The sequence below is a fragment of the Nansenia antarctica genome, assembly GCF_963989245.1.
Source record: "Nansenia antarctica genome assembly, chromosome: 10".
Classification (NCBI taxonomy): Eukaryota; Metazoa; Chordata; class Actinopteri; order Argentiniformes; family Microstomatidae; genus Nansenia; species Nansenia antarctica.
Genome location: NC_137680.1, coordinates 20,295,367 through 20,316,285, shown reverse-complemented (window position 1 = coordinate 20,316,285; position 20,919 = coordinate 20,295,367). Strand labels below are relative to the sequence as shown.

Sequence of the window (20,919 nt, the reverse complement as noted above, 5' to 3'; positions counted from 1 at the left end):
GTTTAGCGGTATCTATGACTGGTATATCATATTAATAATAATAACAATAATAATAATAACAATAACAATTAAAATAATAACAACAATAATAATAACAATAATAATAACAATAACAATAATAATAATAATAATAACAACATTTATTTGTATAGCACTTTTCCTGCAAACGTTGCAGCTACATCTTTATAGCTAAATACACTGGCTAAGGGCTGATTGACCATTGATCAAGCACTTGGGCAGTCCTTACAGTAACATTCTGAATGAGACTGACAGGGAGACATCACATAAGAGAAGTGTGAAGGATTCACCTTGGCTGTGATCTGGAAGTCCTCGTGCTCCTTGAGCAGCTCCTGTGTGTGGTGGATGCTGGAGCCCGTGGAGGTGTGTGTGGACAGGTAGAACTCCCCGGTGTCATGGATCCACTCCAGGGCCTGAGGGCAGTCACAACAAGGGAGGGAGAGAGAGAGAGAGAGAGAGAGAGAGAGAGAGGGAGAGAGGGGGGGAGAGGGAGAGGGAGAGTGAGAGAGAGAGGGGGGGAGAGGGAGAGTGAGAGAGACAGAGGGAGAGAGAGAGAGAGAGAGGGGTCACATGCTTTCCTCTCACACACCAATTGAGCCTGCCTGGCTGCTCAAACCGCTGCTGGAGAGGTGTAGTACACACACCAGGCCACACGGGGAGCAAACATTTCAACATAACTTGAAAACATTCTTGTTTTTTTTCTCTGCATTACATGCCCTCATTCAGCACGGAGCGAATGAGAGGAGAAGGTTTTTGCAAAGACAGGAGGCAGACAGACAGACAGACAGACAGACAGACAGACACAGGCAACTATAATAACCCAGTTTGCTGAACTGCAGGGCACATATAATTACAGCTGTGGGTGAGACTACCGATTGTTGTTGAACCTCTCTCTCTAGTCTATCCGATTTCCTCCGCATCACTGCTTACATTACCAATGGGGAAAAAAGGGAAACAAATCCAAAAATCCGGAAGACAAATGAGGTTTGACCGTGGTCCAAAGCCAGGAGTCTAACCAGAGGGTAGAGCTGGGCAGTTTTCTACAGAGGCTTCAGATAAATAAATGGTAAATGGACTGCACTTATACAGCGCCTTTTTTGCTGCTCCAAAGCTGCTCCAAAGCGCTTTACAACGGCCTCTCATTCACCCATTCAAACACACATTCACACACCAATGGCGGCAAGCTGCCATGCAAGGCGCCGGCCCCGCTCACTGGGAGCAATTTTGGGGTTCAGTGTCTTTGCCCAAGGACACTTCGACATGTGGCCAGCCGGGCTCGAACCGCCGATCTGCCAACCTTGTGATCATGGTAACATGGCTGCCGGTTGTGGCACACTGACCTGCTTGGCGCTGCGTTCGAAAACCACATACTGCTGACACTGGTCCAGCCTCCTCTTCCTCATGGTCCAGAAGTGGAGGACCCGGTTCTCTCTCTGGAGAAGCTCGTTCAATATGTCTGGCGAAAATAAGAATCTTTTAACCCTTAAATCCAAAGACCAATGTGGCTAATGAAAGGACAGCTGAAAAGAACACAGACGAGTACGTGGAACGAGGTGGAAGAGGAGGAAGGTCGTAACTTACTCTTGACCTGCGTTTCGGGAGCCTTGACGTGCGACAGCATCCCAGGCATGTTGACGCTGTTCCTGTGCAGGTACTTCAGGAAGACGTCGGCATTCCGCCTGGCCAACGTACACGCCTTGGGAGGGGGGGGGGGGGTCAGAGAGTCAGTATCAAATACAGGACTAACGCTACACACAAATCCTGGGGAGGGAGGGGGGGGGTCAATGAACGAATGACACAGCACACAAGTCAAACCCATTGTGTCGTGCGCTAAAATCACTAAGCCCGTTAACACCGTATCCCTCTATCACATCGACCTATCGAACACAAACTCCACAACACTGAAATGTGACACAGTCTGATCATTCAATTTGGTCCTCATGTTCGGGATCCGATGTAACGGTCGGACCTTTCTTCCGAAAAAACGTGAATACGTTTCCGAGTGTGTTGAAAATCGATGACGACAGTCGCTAGTCGACTGACGCGGCTTGTTTTGTGAGCCTGCTAACAATGTAAAAGTAGTGTTCTAGTTCACTAGGGGTGCATTTGGGGGATGACTCACCCAGTCCATTACGTTGCAGTATTTTGCCTTGACTAGCCAAAGTTTGTGGCGCGATTCGTATTTCCGTATTTCCGTAGTTTCGAAAGAAAAGTCCCAACATTTTGATTGGTTGCAGACATGCCGACCGGACGACCAGACCGTGTCACATCCGAGCCCTGCGTTACCTTAAGGAACGCCTCCTTCTGCTCCAGGTGTTTGCTGATCATCGGGGTGACGTGGTCCGACTCGCTGTTGGGGCCCAGTTTATCCGCTCCCCCGCACCAGTCCTCCTCCCGCTTGTACTCCTGCTCCAGGCTCTCCAGCACGCTGCACACCTGCCCCAGAGAGAGAGAGCACCACAAGCAAAGACAACCGTCAGAACGGCACTACCCATAATGCACCCTACGGCCTACGCACGGTCATCGAGGCTTAATGCAAAATGCAAATGGCACACGATACCTGCTAAGCCATCCTATCCGGGGTAGCGGTTCTATCTAACACCCTGTATCTGGGCCACGTCGCTAGGGGGGAACGGCAAGTAGCCGGTTGCCAGGGCATACGGTGACCACGGTGACCGCGGTGACCGCGGTGACGGTACAACCTCCCCTTACCTGCTCGGAGGTCTTGTAGAAGGCCACCGAGGCGTTGACCAGCTTGAGCCGGTCCTCCATCTTGAGCATGAGCTGCTGCCAGTGGTCGGCCACCTTCTCGGCGCAGTCCCGGATCATGTCCATGTCGTAGTGGTTGGCCTGGAGCAGGGCCTCTGCCTTCTGCTGCACCTGCAGAGCGCTCTGGTGGGTTTTCTGGAGGAGAAGTCAGTCAGAGAGGAGGGTCAGTATGTGACTGTGTCGTCCACCACTCCACATAAAACTAGCACTACCCCCCCCCCCCCCCCCCCCTTAGCATTGAGATGTACCCCCTCTGAGATGTGGACATGACGTATGTCACGTATCACCGTTACAGTAGTTAATAATTAAGTGCTTTTATTTCATTCATCAATAATCCAAGGGCCGGTAGAGAGATGATACTACCGGGTTGCGGTCGATAGCGCGAAAGGAGACGAAAAGGAGTTGGCTCCGAAACGTGTCGGGGGTTAAATGTCGTTAAAGGGGAACTGAGTTGCTGTCCCCCCGAACCCTTTCTCAGCATAGTCATACACACTCCTACCCATACACATACACACTGATACGCAGCACTTTTGTGTAAAGAATGACAAGCTGTATTCTTATTGTACTGCTCTTTGTATGTTTCTCAGTGTATTTCTTTTTGTATGTTCTTGTCTTTGTTGTTCTTTGTCTACCAACGAGGACCATGTCGGAAACATGTGTTTCATCCACTTTTACGTGCCATCCTCTGGGACAGGGGCGGCGCTAGGGGGTGGCTACTTGGGCTCAAGCCCCGGATGTTTTCTGGAAAGCCCCGAATGTTTTACTTTTCAAAAAAATTAAAAAAATAAATAAATAAATCTCGTGAGTAACGTGCAGTACCGGAGTTCAACAGAGAGGCAGCAGCTGCGCGACATTAGCCTGCGTACTGCGCAGCCTGCCCTGCCCTGAAGAAGAAGTGATCTCAATCAGTGCCTGACTTGCAAAATTGTAAGGATGGATATCTGAAAGTTTTTTCAACAAAACAAGCACCAAGAACTGTTGCAGCAGCAGTATCAGCAGCTGACAACAATGACATCACCAGCAGTGATGACATAGATGATGTTTCAGGTTTGTGAATCTTATTAGAAAGGTGACTGACTCACTGACACTACTTTTCCGGTTTGCTAATGCTAGCTGGCTATCATAACATAACGTTATGTTATAATGAAACTGAAACATAGCAAGGTACTGTTACGGTACATGGTAAGAAATCAAACAAAGGATAATACTTATACAAATAAAGTGAATAACAGGCTGATAGTCTTTGATATCTGCACTCTGGTTGACTGAGTAACAAGTGAAAAAGAATGATGTAACGTTAATGTTACAGCTAGTAAACATGGAGTAACCACATTAAGTATGCCCTTATGGTAGTATGTATGTATACAGAACATGACTCAAATCTATCCTAAGATGTAACACTAACTAACTAAGTTTGTTTAATGTCCCAGGGGGAATTTGATTTCACTACTATACACAGGCCAACAATACATGTAATATATCGTCATATAACACAGGACAAGACAATCAATACAATATAAGTGGTGAGCACAGAGTCTGCCCTGATATACATACTGTAACATAACTAGCCTCAGCCCATCAATTCTGTAATTCTATACAAATATAAATGATGGTGACTGACGTGTGTGTGTGTGTGTGTGTGTGTGTGTGTTTACTGTCTATTTTGTAATACAGCCTTTTGTCCGCTTTAAGGTGGTGGTAAGTTGAAGGTTGAAGGTTGATTTTTCCGGCGCGCTCCGTGCGCACATTATTTTCTCCCTCTGGGCTAAGCCCCGGATCTCCTACAATCCTAAATCCGCCTCTGCTCTGGGATGTACTCGTCTACTTTTTACCCAAATAAAAAAATCAATCAATCTAACGCCTGAGGTAAACATCGTCATTTGAATAGTGACGGTGTTACTGAAACGTTCAGAGGCCTTCTCTCCTAACAGAGCAGGTGCTGAGCTCAGAGGGGGGGGGGGGCTTCAGCAGCGAACATCAAAGCAAGTCTTTTCTCACACATCTGAACTCTGGTGATCGGGGGGCTCCCTGTTCCTCTCACGACTTGCTGGCGCACCTCTTAAAAAAAAAAAAAAAGACTTCTTCGTTAGCCGTGTCGCGAAAGCAGGGACCAAAACAAATTGGAAGAAGTAATTGGAGTACTAAACTCGGATAATAACCGATATTTCTCTTCTTCTATAATACAGACGTTTTTCCCGGAACCTTCACGTCTACATATTTCAGCAGAACTAAGAAGTAGGTCATGTATAGGCCTGCATGCTAATGAGCCCTGCTCAAAAGGAGTTCAAAGGAAAATGTAGCCTAGCACAGCCTGTGGTGAATTGAGGGAGGGAGAGAGAGAGAGAGAGGGATGGAAGAGAGGATGTATAGTAGATATAAGGCAGGGGTTTGGGATGAGAAGGGGAGGGAGCAGGGAGCAGGGAGAAGATAGTACCTCTATGGCGTGTTGGAATTGCTCATGCTCCTTCTGAAGCTGTTCCGCCTCCTGGAGAGAGCTGGCGGTGATCAGTCCTGCGTTCAGCATGGACTCTCCATTACGGATCCAACCCAGCACCTGAAACACACGCACACGCTCTCATCAAGTCTTGTACGAGAGCACAGCACACAACATACATGTAGCCCTACCCCCCCATCACCCCCCCCCCACCCGCCATCACTCAAACACACATACAGCAACAAGACTACTAACATTAACACCACGGGTCAAGGGGGGGTCAGGTCAGTTGAGGCACACACACACACACATGCTCCGACACCCCCCACCCCTCCACTCCCCTCTCCCACATACACACAGGGTTAGCCCGAGGGAGAATTCCACACCGTCTCCTCCCTCCCTCCCTCCCTCCCTCCCTCCCCCACTCTCTCTGAGTCAGCAGAAACAGCTGGTGTGAATCTGACACACTGTGACGGAGAGCTCAACTATTTCGACGGGCACAGCGCAGAGGCCTCCTCCTCCTCCTCCTCCCACCCAGGACACACGTAATCTCTGGCCCTACCGCGGCTCAGGAAATATATTAATAAGTGAAGGAATAAATACGGCGAATAAAGATTAACAGATGACGCTCCTGGCCTAGTTTTTTTCTTCGCAGTTTTAGGGCAGGACATCTCTAAAGGATTGTTCTACTTTCCCAGCATACTCTGTTACAGCCTTCCAGCCATCTTGTTTCCACATGGGGGAATGGTAGAACACGGTTTGCTAGCTGACTTATTTAGTGACCTTAAGAGAATAACACACTATATCCTTACTGGGCCGTGAAGGAATGAGGACACAACCGTCTACGCCAAAAACATGTCAAATCACATCATTTTAAAAACCGTCAAACCTCCAACAGGGGTTTGGCCGGACCCCAGATGGTATTTTAGGGTGTAAAAACAATTATATATATATATATTCTAAGCTTCCAATTCTTCTTTTTTTTGGGGGGGGGTTAAAAGTAAAAGTATTTTTTTTTGAGTGGGGCAGTCCCACTCATATTTGTAATTTTATTGGACAGGTACAGTGAAGACAGACAGGAATGTAAGGAGAAGAAGGGAGAGAGGGCATGTCAGCAGGGCTTGGGCCGGATTCGAACCCATGCCGACATGGGCATATGTGTGCACTGTAGACCGCGGTGCTAGACCACTGGACCACCCCAGGCCACAAAAAAAGAATTCTAAGCTTCTAATTCTTGTTGAATTAGTAAAAAATAAATTGCTTTCAAGAATGTATTTGCTATTCAGAATGTTACAAATGGTGTGGGTTTAGTAAAAAAAAGAGGCACACTTCACCTAATTCAGCCCATGGGAGGTAAACAAAATGAATAAAATGTACCACATTGTTTTCAAGTGATATTAAAGATTTGGGGCATGTGAGATTTGACCCCAAGTTGGGCCCTTGGCTTGGACTCTAACTGACTCCATTGTTTGTTTTTGAAGAATCTTATAAACGATCCAAGTGTGTTCATGGTCGGTAATTTGCGGGTTCGAAATTTGAATAGAACAACAGAAGCTATGATATTCTTCGCTACACCCCTTTAATTAAGTAATTATAATCTCTGTAAAGTCGAATTTAAAGGAGAGCTGTGACATTGTTAAGACGGAACGTGTCTTGATAAATCAGCCATAAAAATGGTGGTTGAAGCCCGTAATGACGGAGTATCATGTCTGTTCTGTTTGATATTCAGCCAGCTGACATTCTTCCCTCGCTGAGAACCGATGAGTCACGGATCATGTACAGACAGCGCTCGGTCTGTCGCTCTGAAACGTCATGATAACTCCGTCCCAGAATTAAGCAGACAGGGACTCTATGTCAGAAATAATCAGTGAGCACATCCTCTTAGCCTGACGGTAGAGCACACGTGCACAGAATGATACCTGTACCCGTCTTACGCACTGTGATCGATGCTCATACTACCGTACTAACATACTTAACCTATATTATATTTCACCCGTCATTTCAACCGTCAATGAACTCGATGAAACACACCACTTTAATGCAGTGAGCAATGCTTCAAATCTAACATTTACACGACAATGGTTATCCTCTACTTCAAGGAAGCGGGACGACAGGGGAAGAGAGAGATAGAGGGAGAGAGAGAGAGAGAGAGAGAGAGAGAGAGAGAGAGAGGGAGAGAGAGGGAGAGGGAGAGAGGGGGGGAGAGAGACAGAGGGAGGGAGGGAGAGAGAGAGGGAGAGAGAGAGAGGGGGGGAGAGAGAGAGAGAGGGGGGGAGAGAGAGACAGAGGAAGGGAGGGAGAGAGAGAGAGGGAGAGAGGGAGAGGTGGGGGAGAGAGAGAGAGAGGGAGAGGTGGGGGAGAGAGAGAGAGAGAGAGAGAGAGGGAGGGAAAGGGATAGAGAGAGAGCGAGAGGTTAGCGAGCGAGAGGGAGAGGGAAAGGGATAGCGAGCGAGAGGGAGGTCACGTACCTGTTTGACCTCGGCCTGTAGGTGGCGCAGCTGCACACACTGCTCCAGGTGTCTCCTGTGCTGCTCCGCCGCCACGTCCAGCTCCTGCTGCTTCTCGTGGAGGAACTCCAGCAGGTCCTGCACCCGCGTGGCCATGTCCACGTCCCTGTCACACAGCAACTCCACACCTGGAGGGGGGGGGGGGGGGGGGGGGGGAGAGAGGTCAGGGAGAGGGGGGGGGGAATGGAGGGAGGGAGGAGGGAAGGAGGGGGGGGATGGAGGGAGGGAGGAGGGAAGGAGGGAGAGGTCAGGGAGAGAGGGGCAGAGGGAGGGACGTAGGAGGGATGGATGGAAGGAGAAGGAAAGCAGACAGAGAGGGAGAAAGAAAGAAAAAAAAAAGAGGAAAAAGAGAGTTAGTTAGAGCCATACTCAATAAAATAAAAAAAACATAAAACAGTTTAGCCGTGATAGGTTTCAAGGCCAGCATCCAGGATAAATAGGTCCTTCTGGACCGCGGGGTAGAGCAGGGGAGGGGGTAGAGGAGGGGAGGGGGTAGAGGAGGGGAGGGAGCTTGGCAGAGGAGAGAGATTACACCACCATCAGTGGCTCCGTTCTCCCCGGCAGACGGGCGCTGGCGAAGCTGCCGCCATCATGGACATTACTCACATTTGACTCCCGCCGTCCAGAACTGCATTGGGGCTGGAGAACACAGAGACTAGAGCACAGAGAACACCCAGCTCACAGCGCTCTCTCTCTCTCTCTGTGTGTGTGTGTGTCTGTGTGTGTCTCTCTCTCTCTGGGTGTGTGTCTGTGTGTGTGTCTCTCTCTCTCTCTCTGTGTGTGTGTGTCTGTGTGTGTGTCTCTCTCTCTCTCTGTGTGTGTGTGTGTGTGTGTCTGTGTGTGTCTCTCTCTCTCTCTGTGTGTGTGTCTGTGTGTGTCTGTGTGTGTCTCTCTCTCTCTCTGTGTGTGTGTCTGTGTGTGTATGTCTCTCTCTGATGTCCAGGAGGGAAAATGTAAAGCTTGATTTGCTCTGAGATACCGATGGCGGTTATGCAAAAATCGCTGTGTGTGTGTGTGTATGTGCACGTGTGAGAGTGTGTCTGTGTGAGCGTGTGTGTGTGCTTGTGTGTGCGTGTGTGAGTGTGTGTGCGCGCGTGTCTGTGAGCGTGTGTGCGTGTGTGTGTGTGTGTGTGTGTGTGCGCGCATGCACAGCGGCAGCCTGCGTTTGTATGGCATCGCCTAGCGCTTTCCCCCGGCAGCGAGCGATGAGAGAGATGAGTCTACAGGATTACCAGATGAGATCTGCTCTGGGCCTGCTGTGCTTGGTTCTCCAGCTCTGGTAGCTGGGTTAAACTGCTCTGCCCCTCCCTCCTCCCTCCCTCCCAGCAGCAGTGCTGACCTGGCCTAGTCTGAAGCTCGTCTGCTCCTCTCCACAGCAACACTTGCAGTGAGCGGGGCTTTAAACTGCTCTGCCCCTCCCTCCCCGCCTCCCCCCCTCCTCCCTCCCTACCTCCCAGCAGCAGAGCTGGCCGAGCCTGAAGCTCGTCAATCATATATACCTATATTGCAGAATGTAGTATGTATATTATAGTATGTAGATCCACCTTCCCATATTCTATTAGCCATTTTGGCTTGTTATGGTTGTAATGTTTTCAATGTTTTCAATGAGTAACGTATGTTGTTGTTTGTCTCTTGTCTGTCTGTATTTTGTCATCCTTGTATCTCTCATTATTTCTGCTGTTATGATTGTGATATTATGTTAGGACCCTCTCGAAAACGAGATGAGACATCTCAAAGGGTTTATCCTAATAAAGAAATGTACAACATTTTGTGAGTTTAGAATTATAAGCTTCTATCTCCGTTTAGGGCAGTTCAGAGATATTGGACGTCAAAGTTTTTACATTCCATTATGTTTTGTGAGATGGAACCTTTGTATTTTATTAACTACGAACTAAAAAAAGTCAACATTTTAAAAATAACACCACACAGGCATTAATAAACACCTAATGGATCAGATTATGTAAAAAACTCAATTTGGACAAAAATGGAGATAGAACCTTATAATTCTAACGTCACGATTTACAACATCTGCTCCTCTCCACAGCAACACTGGCAGTGAGCGGGGCTTTAAAAACCGTCTAATACGTTCCCCGGCCCTGCTAACCTGATAAAGCAGCGCTGCAGATCAAAACCACAGCAGCGTGGAGATGCATGCTGTGATAAACAGTACGACAGTAGCGGCTCAGGCTACTGTCAGTAAACTGACATGGGAGAGGGAAGCGTGGTGGAGGCGTGCGGGTGTGTAACCGGACACGGCAACGGAACCGCAAAGTGTATACATGTAAACACACCATAGGTGTGTGACGACGTGGGAGTGAGTAAGAGTTTGTTGACGTTTCTGCCTGAGTGAGTGTCGTACGGTAGGGCTACTGCACTGTGTGTGTACGTGGGGGGGGGGGGGGGGGGGGGCGTTGAGAGAAAGAGAGAGACAGAGAGAGAGAGAGAGAGGGAGGGAGAGAGAAATAGAGAGAGAGAGACAGAAAGAGACAGACAGAGAGAGAGAGAGAGAAAGAGAGACAGAGAGAGAGAGCGAGAGACAGAGACAGAGAGAGAGAGGGAGAGAGATAATGCGAGAGAGAGAGAGAGAGAGAGAGACAGACAGACAGACAGACAGACAGACAGACAGACAGAGAATGCGCGTGCGTGCATGTGTGTGTGAGTGCATGTGTGTGTGAGTGTGTGTGTGTGTGACCACCCTCTCCCACACTCACCAGAAGCCTGCACCTCGGTGACGTACTGCAGCAGCTCCTGGCCCTGGTGGATGACGTCGAAGGTGAGGTTGTTCATGGTGAGGTTCTTGTCTGCGTGGTGCTGCAGCCTCTGCTCCGCCAGCGGCAGGTCCTCCGTGTCGAACTCGCTCATCTGCTGAGACAGCTCCTCGTTCCACGACTCCAGGTCCGAGATGATCTGCGTTGTGTGCGGGCGGGATAGGGGGGAGGGAGGTTAGAGTAGCGAGCGAGCGCGTGCGGGCACACGTAGACATAGTCGCACACGCAGACGCAAACACACACATACAGACACAGACGCGCACACTCAGACACTCTACGGCAGAATACGAGTAACAGGATTCATACTGTATACATAATGTCTACCTATTGACAAAACTGAAGCCCAGCTGACAAGTGTTTAGTGTTTTCTCTCTCTCTCTCTCTCTCTCTCTCTCTCTCTCTCTCTCTCTCTCTCTCTCTCTCTCTCTCTCCCTCTCTCTCTCTCCCTCTCTCCCTCCCTCCCTCTCTCTCCCTCTCTCTCTCTCTCTCTCTCCCTCCTTTGGAACCACTCAGACAGGAGGCTGACATGACAGCAGCCATGGTAACGGAGATCCTGTGACATCAGTAATTGGTTGAGTGCCCACACATGCACTGGTTGAAAGGTGAATCATGAACCAACCAATCACCATCCTAGCACTATGATGCAGTACACCACCACAGTGCTTCACTCGATCCTCCAAACACATTGTTAGAGACCCAGGACCAAAGATATCATATTTTGTTATTAATATCTTGGAATATTAATCTTTTTTTTCTTTTTTTTTCTTATGAAATCAATCCAGTGAGGTTCCAGAGACAGGCTGGCTACTGGTTTCCATTCCATCACATTCAGCTGCGCCTTCGCCCCCAAATGCTAAAGAGCCAGAACGCAAAGAATGTGTCCGAGAGAAACGCGAGACTCAATAGCGTCAAGACATACGACCGGCGAGGGAAAACTATGGAAAAGTAATACGGGGGGTCAACCCCAGCCTTGCAGCAGAAGTAACTACGGTAACAAACTGGATCAGAGACGAGAGAGAGAGAGTTAAGGATGAAAACAAGAAGCTTTAGGCAGCTGCCTTCATCCACTCAAACGACTGAAACCTCCGGAATGGGGGAGAGAGAGGAGTCGAGAGGTCTGTCGAAACCAGAAAGAATGAACCAGAAAGAAATTCTTCACGTAAGTACGTCTAATCGGAATGTATGAATTCCTGATTCTCTCCGCTGGGCCGTTTTCATTTCCTCCAGCTCCCGTAAGCTCCTGAGGCTGATCTATAGGAGAGCCCGTGTGAGGACTGCGCTGGCTAGCAGAGAGACGAGGGTCCCACGAGGGAGAGGTTAGCGCCCAGAGCTAACCAGTCACTTAATGGGAGGCGTGGGGGGCCATCCCGCAGGTGAAAAGGCTCGCTTTCTGTTTCTGTTTCAGTCAGAGCTGCGTTTTTTAAGTCGACGAGCCGTGAAGACACTTCCTTCAGCGGTGGTGACCCTTGGCTTTCGTTTTGTATCCTTCCTCACTGAGCAGAACCGAAAGTTCAACAAATCAAGTCATTGTCCTTTCTGAGGAAATCGCTGTTGGTTCCTGGAAGTGATTTGCTTACAGGATTCGTTGAAACTCAGAAACACATCACACGACACACGTGGATTTCGATGTCGGCGTCCACTTTTATGTTTTCTGTATGCAACTTTGCAACAAAGGACAAAGGTAAACAGACCTGTATTGCCATGTGCTCTATATATAGTTCTGTACTGGTTGGTGACCAATCGAATGCCTCGGTGACAGTCTCTTTCACCAACCAAACCTGTGGTGTTATATAAGCGGCATCATAGTCAGTGGTGTAGATCTTCCTTTGTTTTATTTGTTTACAATACGAGCAAGTCAGAGCCGGTACCACAGACAGACAGACAGACAGACACCATTATTTCGACAGCCCTTCTCGGACTAGGAACTCAGTCAGTCCTTAGAACAAAGCATTTCGAAGCATTCCAAGTTCTAGAGTACCGAAACCCTAGAACAAAACCAAACAAATCCGATAACACAGATTTTCGATAAACTGCAGCAAAATCTCTTCTGAAATCAAATCTTTCCACTGAAACCACCGTATGTACAGTGTATGTACAACGTACTCGTGGGCACATTACGACAAGTAAAGCTCCCTCCCAGGCATAAATACCACAAGTTTCTTCGCCTCTTCCAGTATACTTCTCTTCACCTGCCACTTACCGGGCTCTCACAAAGCAGCAGAGTAAAATCCCCTCACTGAGCAGACAGACCATCTCTTCCCCCGGCTGCTGGCTCTCTCTCTCTCTCTGGCACACGGAGACTCTCTGCTCTGCCCCTGGACTGCCCCCTTCCTGATCCCTGCCACTGTGTGCCTCACGCCCCCCCGCCCCTCACCTCAACCTGCACCGCCAACGCTCCCTTCGAGCCTCTCTCTCACGTGGGAGCCAGGAAGGAGAGGCCTGGTATGTGTGTGTGTGTGTGTGTGTGTGTGTGTGTGGGGAGGAGTAGAGGAAAGTACTCTCTCCACTCCTGCACCGCATGCCACAGCACTGTGTCATACTGACAAGAGAATCCGACACGCCACTCCCAGGGCTGGCTACCGTGCAGAGCTACCGTGCTACAGGCTTTACTGTACTCCTACTACTAATAACTACTTTCAAAGCACTCAAGGACACCTTTCAAAGCACTCAAGGACACCTTACAAAGCATCATTAAAAACATGCAACAGATCAAGTTCAAACAGTGATCCAAACAAACAAAAACAAAACAAAACAAGACAAAAGACTTCAAAACAACAATCTCAAAGTTTTAAAAATAAGCCAGTTTTAAAAAGGTGGGTTTTCAGGCAGGATTTGAAGGTGGAGAGAGAGTCAGTGTTCCGGGTGTCTTGAGGAAGAGAGTTCCAGAGACGAGAGTTCCACAGTGGCTGAAGGCTCTAGACCCCATAGTGGTCAGGCGGGCAGAAGGTATAGTGAGCTGAAAGGTAGCGGAGGATGGGAGAGTGCGAGAGGGAGTGTAGGTGTGAAGGAGTTCAGAGAGATATGGAGGTGCAAGATTGTGAAGGGCCTTGAAAGTGAGGAGCGGAATTTTGAAATCAATGTGGTATTTAACGGGAAGCCAATGGAGTTGTTGAAGAACCAGAGTGATATGATCTATGGAAGTTCTGGTAATGATATGGGCGGCTGATACGGGTACTCTCTGCAGCGTACCAATACGGTAAAGTTTTACCTCACTGTGAGGTTGAACGCATGGATATACATGCTTAGAATGATGTGTTTTTCTTAAGTACTGACCAATATTTCATACACATCATTAAGGGTTTCTTTAACTTGGAACTCTTGGGAAAATATAGAGGAAAATGTCAAATGAGGAACTAACCAGTACGTGTGTTATTGTAATCTCCAGATGCGGGGCGGTGGTGTAGACACTAATCTGTCCTGCTTTCTGTTTCACAGTGACAACTTTACTACCACTTCTCCCCTACGCATCCAGACCCAGCCACAGCCCTTAATGACTCACCGCTCCAGGACCATAAATACCCAGAACTCGGGGCTAATTTAATGAATATCGGTCTCTGCTCACTGCCTCTATGCTCGAGGCTATACGTTCAAAGGCTGATGCTTTAATTTTTCGGGGGGGGGGGGATGTGAATCAATATCTTTCATCAAATATGCCTCAGCCGTCCTTTGATCACCACAGAGGCGGCAGGAGAGATCTATTAGCTCCAAGAGTGGCGAGGAACCATTTTGTCTCACAGCGGGGGGGGGATTCAAGGCTTCACCAGACTCAAATTGGGACATAAAAAAGAGCAGGGAGTTTTAAAACAAGCGACGAATCACTCCGCAAAAACTGTCAGGCGGAATTACCGCCGACACGATCGTTTGTCGCCGCGAAAAAACTCCACAGACTACCGACAAACCGACTCGTCCCCCCCCCCCCCTCCCCCCCCGAAACACACCTACGACGACACCTCCAAGTACCGACGAACTAAAAAGTGTGAAGCTAAAACACGCCGCGTTCGAATAACCGGACAGACTGACAAGAGGGAGCCGACGGGGGGGGGGGGGGGGGCGTCGTGCGAGGGTCCACACTCACGTCGATGGCGTCCCTCTCGAAGATGCGCAGCTGCAGGAAGAGCTCCAGCTTGATCTTCCTCTCCTGGAAGAGCTCCTCCATCTGAGCCTGGGCCTCGTCCAGCTGCTGCAGGACGCTCTCGATGTGGGCCATGGAGCTGTTGTGGGGGGTCTTGTTACTGGAGATGGCCGAGTCCCTGTGTGTGGGGGGGGCGGGGTGGAGGGGAGGTGGAGGGGGGAGGGGGGGGACGGGGGTCAGAGGTTGAAGAGAAAGAGTCACACAAACACATCACAACCACCTGTCGGGGATTACACGGAAGAACATCACACGGTGTGGGATTGTTGTCGCTGTTTTAACGACGTGTTAAGACGCGGGACGAGCTCCTCCCCCAGAAATGTACCTCTTGTTGCCAGCTAGTTAGTAGCGCACCGGTGCGATCACCGTCTCCTTAATAGTAGGGGTGAACGCAGCCCTAAGGGGACGATGTTATTGCTGTACGTAGTTGCTCAAGTCTAGAAAAGCAACAAAACAACCATGGCATTGTTACTGTGAGGGAGGGTGGTATAGTATGTGTACAATTAGTTTTTTCTTAAATGAGACATGTCGCTTTTACCAGGAAAAAGGGGGGTATGTGGACACAATTATGGTCTGGGGCTGTTTTCATGGTTTGGACTAGGCCCCTTAGTTCCAGTAAAGGGAAGTCTTAATGCTACAGCATACAATGCAATTCTAGAGAATTGTATGCTTCCAGCTTTGTGGCAACAGTTTGGGGAAGGCCCTTTCCATAATGACATGGTTTGGCTTGACTGGCCTGCACACAGAGCTCTGACCTCAACCCCATCCAACACCTTTGGGATGAATTGGAACGCAGACTGCGAGCCGGTCCTTCTCACCCAACATCAGTGCCCCGACCTCATTAATGCTCTTGTGGCTGAATGGCAGCAAATCCTCGCAACCGTATTCGAAAATCTAGTAGATAGTCTTCCCATGAAGAGTGGAAGCTGTTATAATATTAATAATAATAATAGCTTTAATTTATATAGCGCCTTTCAAAAACCCAAGGACGCTTAACAAGGGAATGAAACGGACAGACTAAACAGAAAACAACAAAGCAAAAACTAAAACAGTGACTAGGGGCCAAAGGCCTTGGAGAACAGATGAGTTTTGAGGGCTAGTTTGAAGGAGTCCAGGGTGGGTGCGTTGCGGATCGCTATGGGGAGGGAGTTCCAGAGGGTGGGAGCTGCCACGCTGAAGGCTCTGTCCCCAAAGGTCTGTAGGTTGGTGCGGGTTATAGCAGCAAAGGTGGGAACAACTCCATATGAATGCCCATGGTTTTGGAATGAGAAGTTCAACAAGCACATATGGGTGTGACGTTCGGGGGTGTCCCAATACTTTTGTCCATATAGTGTATATGTAGATGAGCATATGGATGATACTGATTATACTTTATAATGATATCTGTACAGGTAAAACTGTCATGGCCAGATGAGAGAGGGCAGCCCGATCCCATGTCTGACCACCTCCGTGGCCTTGCGGTTAGAGCGTCCGCCCTGAGATCGGGAGGTCGTGAGTTCGATCCCCGGCCGAGTCGTACCACACACTATTTTTAAAAATGGTTTCCCGATGCCTCCCTGCTTGGCACTCAGCATTAAGGGTTAGACCTTAGGGGGGTAAGACCCTGCAACATACCAGTGTCATGTCCAGGTGGGGAACTTATACATCAAGCTGCCTCACGCTACCGAAACAGTAGATAGGCTCCTGCTCCCTATGGGTCGGCAGGCTCAAGAACCATCGGTCCTCAAGGCTACTTAACTTAACTCACTATTTCGGTTCACTACATCGCGTGAGCTTAGAATTATACGGTTCTATCTCCGTTTAGGGGAGTTCAGAGATATTGAGCGTCAACGTTTTTACATTTCATTATGTTTTGTGAGATGGAACCTTTGTATTTTATGAATTACTAACAAAAAAATGTCAACATTTAAATGTTTTTTAACATTTAAAAAATAACACCACACAGGCATTAATAAACACCTAAGGGATCAGATTATGTAAAAAACTAAATTTTGACCAAAAATGGAGATAGAACCTTATAATTCTAAAAATAAAAATAAAAATAAAAGTTCTAACGTTACGATCGGTGAACAACAGTGCTGGATTGCTGGGGGGTTTATGGCCCGTCTCCGGCAGAGGGGGACTGTGGCTCACCTGAGCTGCTGGATCAGGTCCTCCCCCTCCTTGATGACGTTGACGGTGGCCTGCAGGGTGGTCTGCTGCTGCTGGCTGAAGCGTTTGATCAGGTCCTGGACCGTCTCCACAGACTCGGCGTACACGTCATCCAGCAGCTCCTTCTGCAGCTCCTCCAGCCACGTCCACAGCTGCAGGACACACACACATCAGTCCATCAGACACACACACACATCAGCCCGTCAGACACATACACACACACACACACAGACACACACACACACACACACACACACAGACACAGACACAGACACAGACACACACAGACACACACACACCAGCCCATCAGACACACACACACACACACACACAAAGACACACAAACATCAGCCGATCAGACACACACACACACACACACACACACACAAACATCAGCCGATCAGACACACACACAAACACACACACAGACACACAAACATCAGCCCATCAGACACAGACAGACACACACACACACACACACAGCAGCCGATGAGACACAGACGCACACACACACACACACACACACACACAGACACACACAGACACACCCACACCCACACACACACAGACACACCCACCCACACACACACACACACACACACACACACAGACACAGACACAGACACAGACACAGACACACCACACACACACACACACACACACACACACACACACACACACACACACACACACACACACACTGGTAACACTCCAGAAGGGGCCAGAGGTCAAAGACAGCCAATCACACGAGAGCGACACTTCGAAAGCTACAGGGAAACGGTCTCCCCGGCAGAGGCTCAGAGAGGTCAAGTGTCTGACCCCGTCTGAAGACAACATGATGTCATATGATAGCAGGAACGAGAGGGAGAGAGAAACGTGTAGGAAAGGGAGGGTGGGAGACAGATGAAAACTAAAGAAGGGGGGGAACACTGATCTAAGATAAGAGCATCAGAGAGAGACGGAGATAGATTGAGAAAGAGAGAGAGACACACACAGAGATACTGCGCAGAGAGACGCAGGGGAGAGGGAAATGAAAGGGGGGAGAGAGCGATAACGAAATAAAAGGAGCGTAGGAACAAAAGAAGAAGTGAGATAGATTCAGACAGAGTCGAACGAGAGTCGAGCGCCGTTGTTTTCTGAATGGTCAGAGGAGGCGTGGGTCATTTTCGAGAGGATTAACCATCTGGTCGTGTGTTGGCACAGTGGACCCAAAGCTCTCGTACGGGGGGGGGGGGGGGGGCAGGAGGGAGGGGACCTCACCCTGCCCAATCTACCACCCGCATGGGTTGTTCCATTTCCTACATGTCCATTTTTCCAAAACACACACAAAAGACAAAACACGCAGGCCCTCTACGAGCCCCCCCCCCACACCTTGAGTTTGGAACGGTCTAATCCCCCAAACCGCCGTAAGCCAACAGACGGGAGATATGACCACCATATGGAAATCAAGAAATAATTCCTTTTGAGTATGATGTCACCGTATGATGTCACCGATGAGTATGTGTCATGTACAGTACACAAAACATATGTCAACCTGTCCTGAGTAACAGAGAACAGACCTCCGTCGGCACTGCAGAAAGGTTAAACGCCGCTCTATCTATGTGTACGTTAGTAGTAAGCAACACGGATAGATAGCGTAGCCCAGATCTTCCGCTAGTTTCTTATATAACTAACTAAAGAGCTGTGAAGTGTTTGTTGTGACAATTCCCAACAAGCTCATATATAATAAACTGCCAGACGGTATTATGAAGCCTACACCTCGGAATAAAGTGGCTCAGTTAAGTGGAACGAACCCAATTTTACACGAGAGAAGTCTTTTGAAAACACACAACCTGTTTTCATTTGCAAAAATAGGAGATCTGATATAGGAGATATGACAACTTACAGCTTTGAGACATTTTTCAGAAACAGCTTCCTTCGTTGTGACAGGGTTGCGGCTGGCTCCGAGGCGGAGAGAGAACAATGTTTGGAGTGTAGGGGGGAGGACAGCTGTGCTGTGTTGTAGGTGTGTGTTACGTTCAGGAAACGACCCTTCTGTCAATGTCAGGGTCTCGTTGGGGCAGCCCATCCGCAGTCACGGGAGATCACACACACACACACACACACACACACACACACACACACACACACACACACAGAGACACACACACACTCACACACACACACGCGCACACACACACGCACACGCGCACACACACACACACACACACACACACACAGACAGACACACAGACAGACACACAGACACACACACACACACACACACACACACACACAGAGACAGACAGACAGACACACACACACACACACAGACACACACACAGAGAGACACACGCAGACACGCACACACACAGACACGCACACACACGCACACACACAGACACACGCACACACACAGAAACGCACACACACCCACCCACTTCCCTGTGTGGGCGGACCTGCGGTAGCTGATGTCATAAATTCTCCATGCCACTAAACACATGTATCAACCCTCTTATTACTGCTGTCATATATTTCCCAATCCTGACTTTGGCTCGGGGCTACGGAAGGTTCAACTCTCTGGAAGGAGGCACTTAAAACTTTCCTCACTGCGAGCGGCGTTGAGTTATGAAGAACCCCTCTCCCAACAACCCTCCCCTGGGGGGCTCCACATCGGACGTCATTATGGTGTCAAAAGGGAGATAAATATTACAGCACGTCGCTGACAGGTCTCAGTACAGGTTTTGTCACTTCGTCAAAGGCGTGGGTGGTCGAGATCCCTTCCAGACAGCAGCAGGCCCCACGGTCGTATAGGAAAAATAGCGATCTAATATCAGTTCTTTACCAGTTTTTTAAATATGTTTTTAGGGCCATTTTCTGCTTCATTGGGACAGAGGGCGGTAGACATTGACAGGAAGGACAGGAGAGAGAGAGAGAGGAGGGATGACATGCTAAGATACGTCGACGTCTAATACGCTACGCCACCGCGCGCCCCCCGCTAACACCTGAACAGTTCTGAACGGGTGGTCGAGAAAAGCTCCACCTACCTCTTTTTTTTAAAGGTTTTTTCTTTTTCTGAGTGGGGCAGTCCCACTCATATTTTTCATGTTATTAGACAGATACAGTGAAGACCGACAGCAAAGTAAGGAGAAGAAGGGAGTACAGAGGGCATGTCAGCAGGGAGTGGGGCTGGATTCGAACCCATGCCGACATGGGCATAAATGGACTGCACTTACATAGCGCCTTTATCCAAAGCGGCCTCTCATTCACTCATTCACACACACATTCACACACCAATGGCGGCAAGCTGCCATGCAAGGCGCCGGCCGGCCCGCTCACTGGGAGCAATTCGGGGTTCAGTGTCTTCCCCAAGGACACTTCAACATTTCACCAGCCGGGGCTCGAACCGCCGACCTGCCGACCTTGCGATCATTAGACGGCGGCTCTACCTCCTGCGCCACAGCCGCCCCCCACAGCGCCAATGTGTACACTGTGTAGGGCTGCAACTAACGATTATTTTGGTAGTCGACTAATCTGTCGATTATTTTTTCGATTAGTCGCGATTAGTCGTGTGGCTTTTCGCTGCGCGTAAATGGCGACGCAGAAGCATAAATCCGGCTTAACTAGCTATCTAACCTAACGTTACGCCAAGCTACAGCTGCTCACAGAGCTAGTTGACTGGCTAGCTAGCATTGCTGGCTAGACTACAGACAGCTCACGTTAGTAGGCTACGCTTGGCGCTGTTTATCTTACAGACAGCTCGCTGGTGGACTCAACATAATTGAAATAGCATTCACTTATCAAGCATCATTCATGATCATCCACCATGACTACCTGGTATTTTAATAGCGACCACCCCTCACTTCATTTCATCTCGCGTTCTCCTGGCTTCAACATGGAAAACCCCTGCTACGTAACGTTACATACAAGCGCCTCTGTCTGTCACATGCGTGCCACAGGGCAAATAAATTAATAGCACAAACGCTCATAGCATGTACAGCCCTGTCCATGAGACGTTGTTTTCCAACATGTAACAGTAAAGCTAACATAAACATTACGACCCTAACAATATAACGTTAGCCAGTTGGCTAACAACGTTAGCTAAAACTTACCCAGCTGATTCTTGCATGGCTCCCGTAAAAATAAAAAAAATAAAAAAATAAA

General features: G+C 48.8%; 1 protein-coding gene across 1 annotated transcript in view; it reads right to left on the bottom strand.

Annotated features, from left to right (window-relative positions):
- Positions 1 to 20,919, bottom strand: part of triob (trio Rho guanine nucleotide exchange factor b) — a 111,223-nt gene that overhangs the window by 39,278 nt on the left and 51,026 nt on the right. Inside the window, exons 11-20 of the mRNA XM_080541058.1 lie at positions 16,759 to 16,928; positions 14,572 to 14,746; positions 10,440 to 10,635; positions 7,690 to 7,856; positions 5,222 to 5,341; positions 2,731 to 2,922; positions 2,305 to 2,454; positions 1,600 to 1,714; positions 1,359 to 1,474; positions 309 to 431 (exon numbers count right to left, since the gene is read on the bottom strand). Coding sequence (XP_080397184.1) covers positions 309 to 431; positions 1,359 to 1,474; positions 1,600 to 1,714; positions 2,305 to 2,454; positions 2,731 to 2,922; positions 5,222 to 5,341; positions 7,690 to 7,856; positions 10,440 to 10,635; positions 14,572 to 14,746; positions 16,759 to 16,928 — 1,524 coding nt within the window. The remainder of the gene's footprint in view (positions 1 to 308; positions 432 to 1,358; positions 1,475 to 1,599; positions 1,715 to 2,304; positions 2,455 to 2,730; positions 2,923 to 5,221; positions 5,342 to 7,689; positions 7,857 to 10,439; positions 10,636 to 14,571; positions 14,747 to 16,758; positions 16,929 to 20,919) is intronic.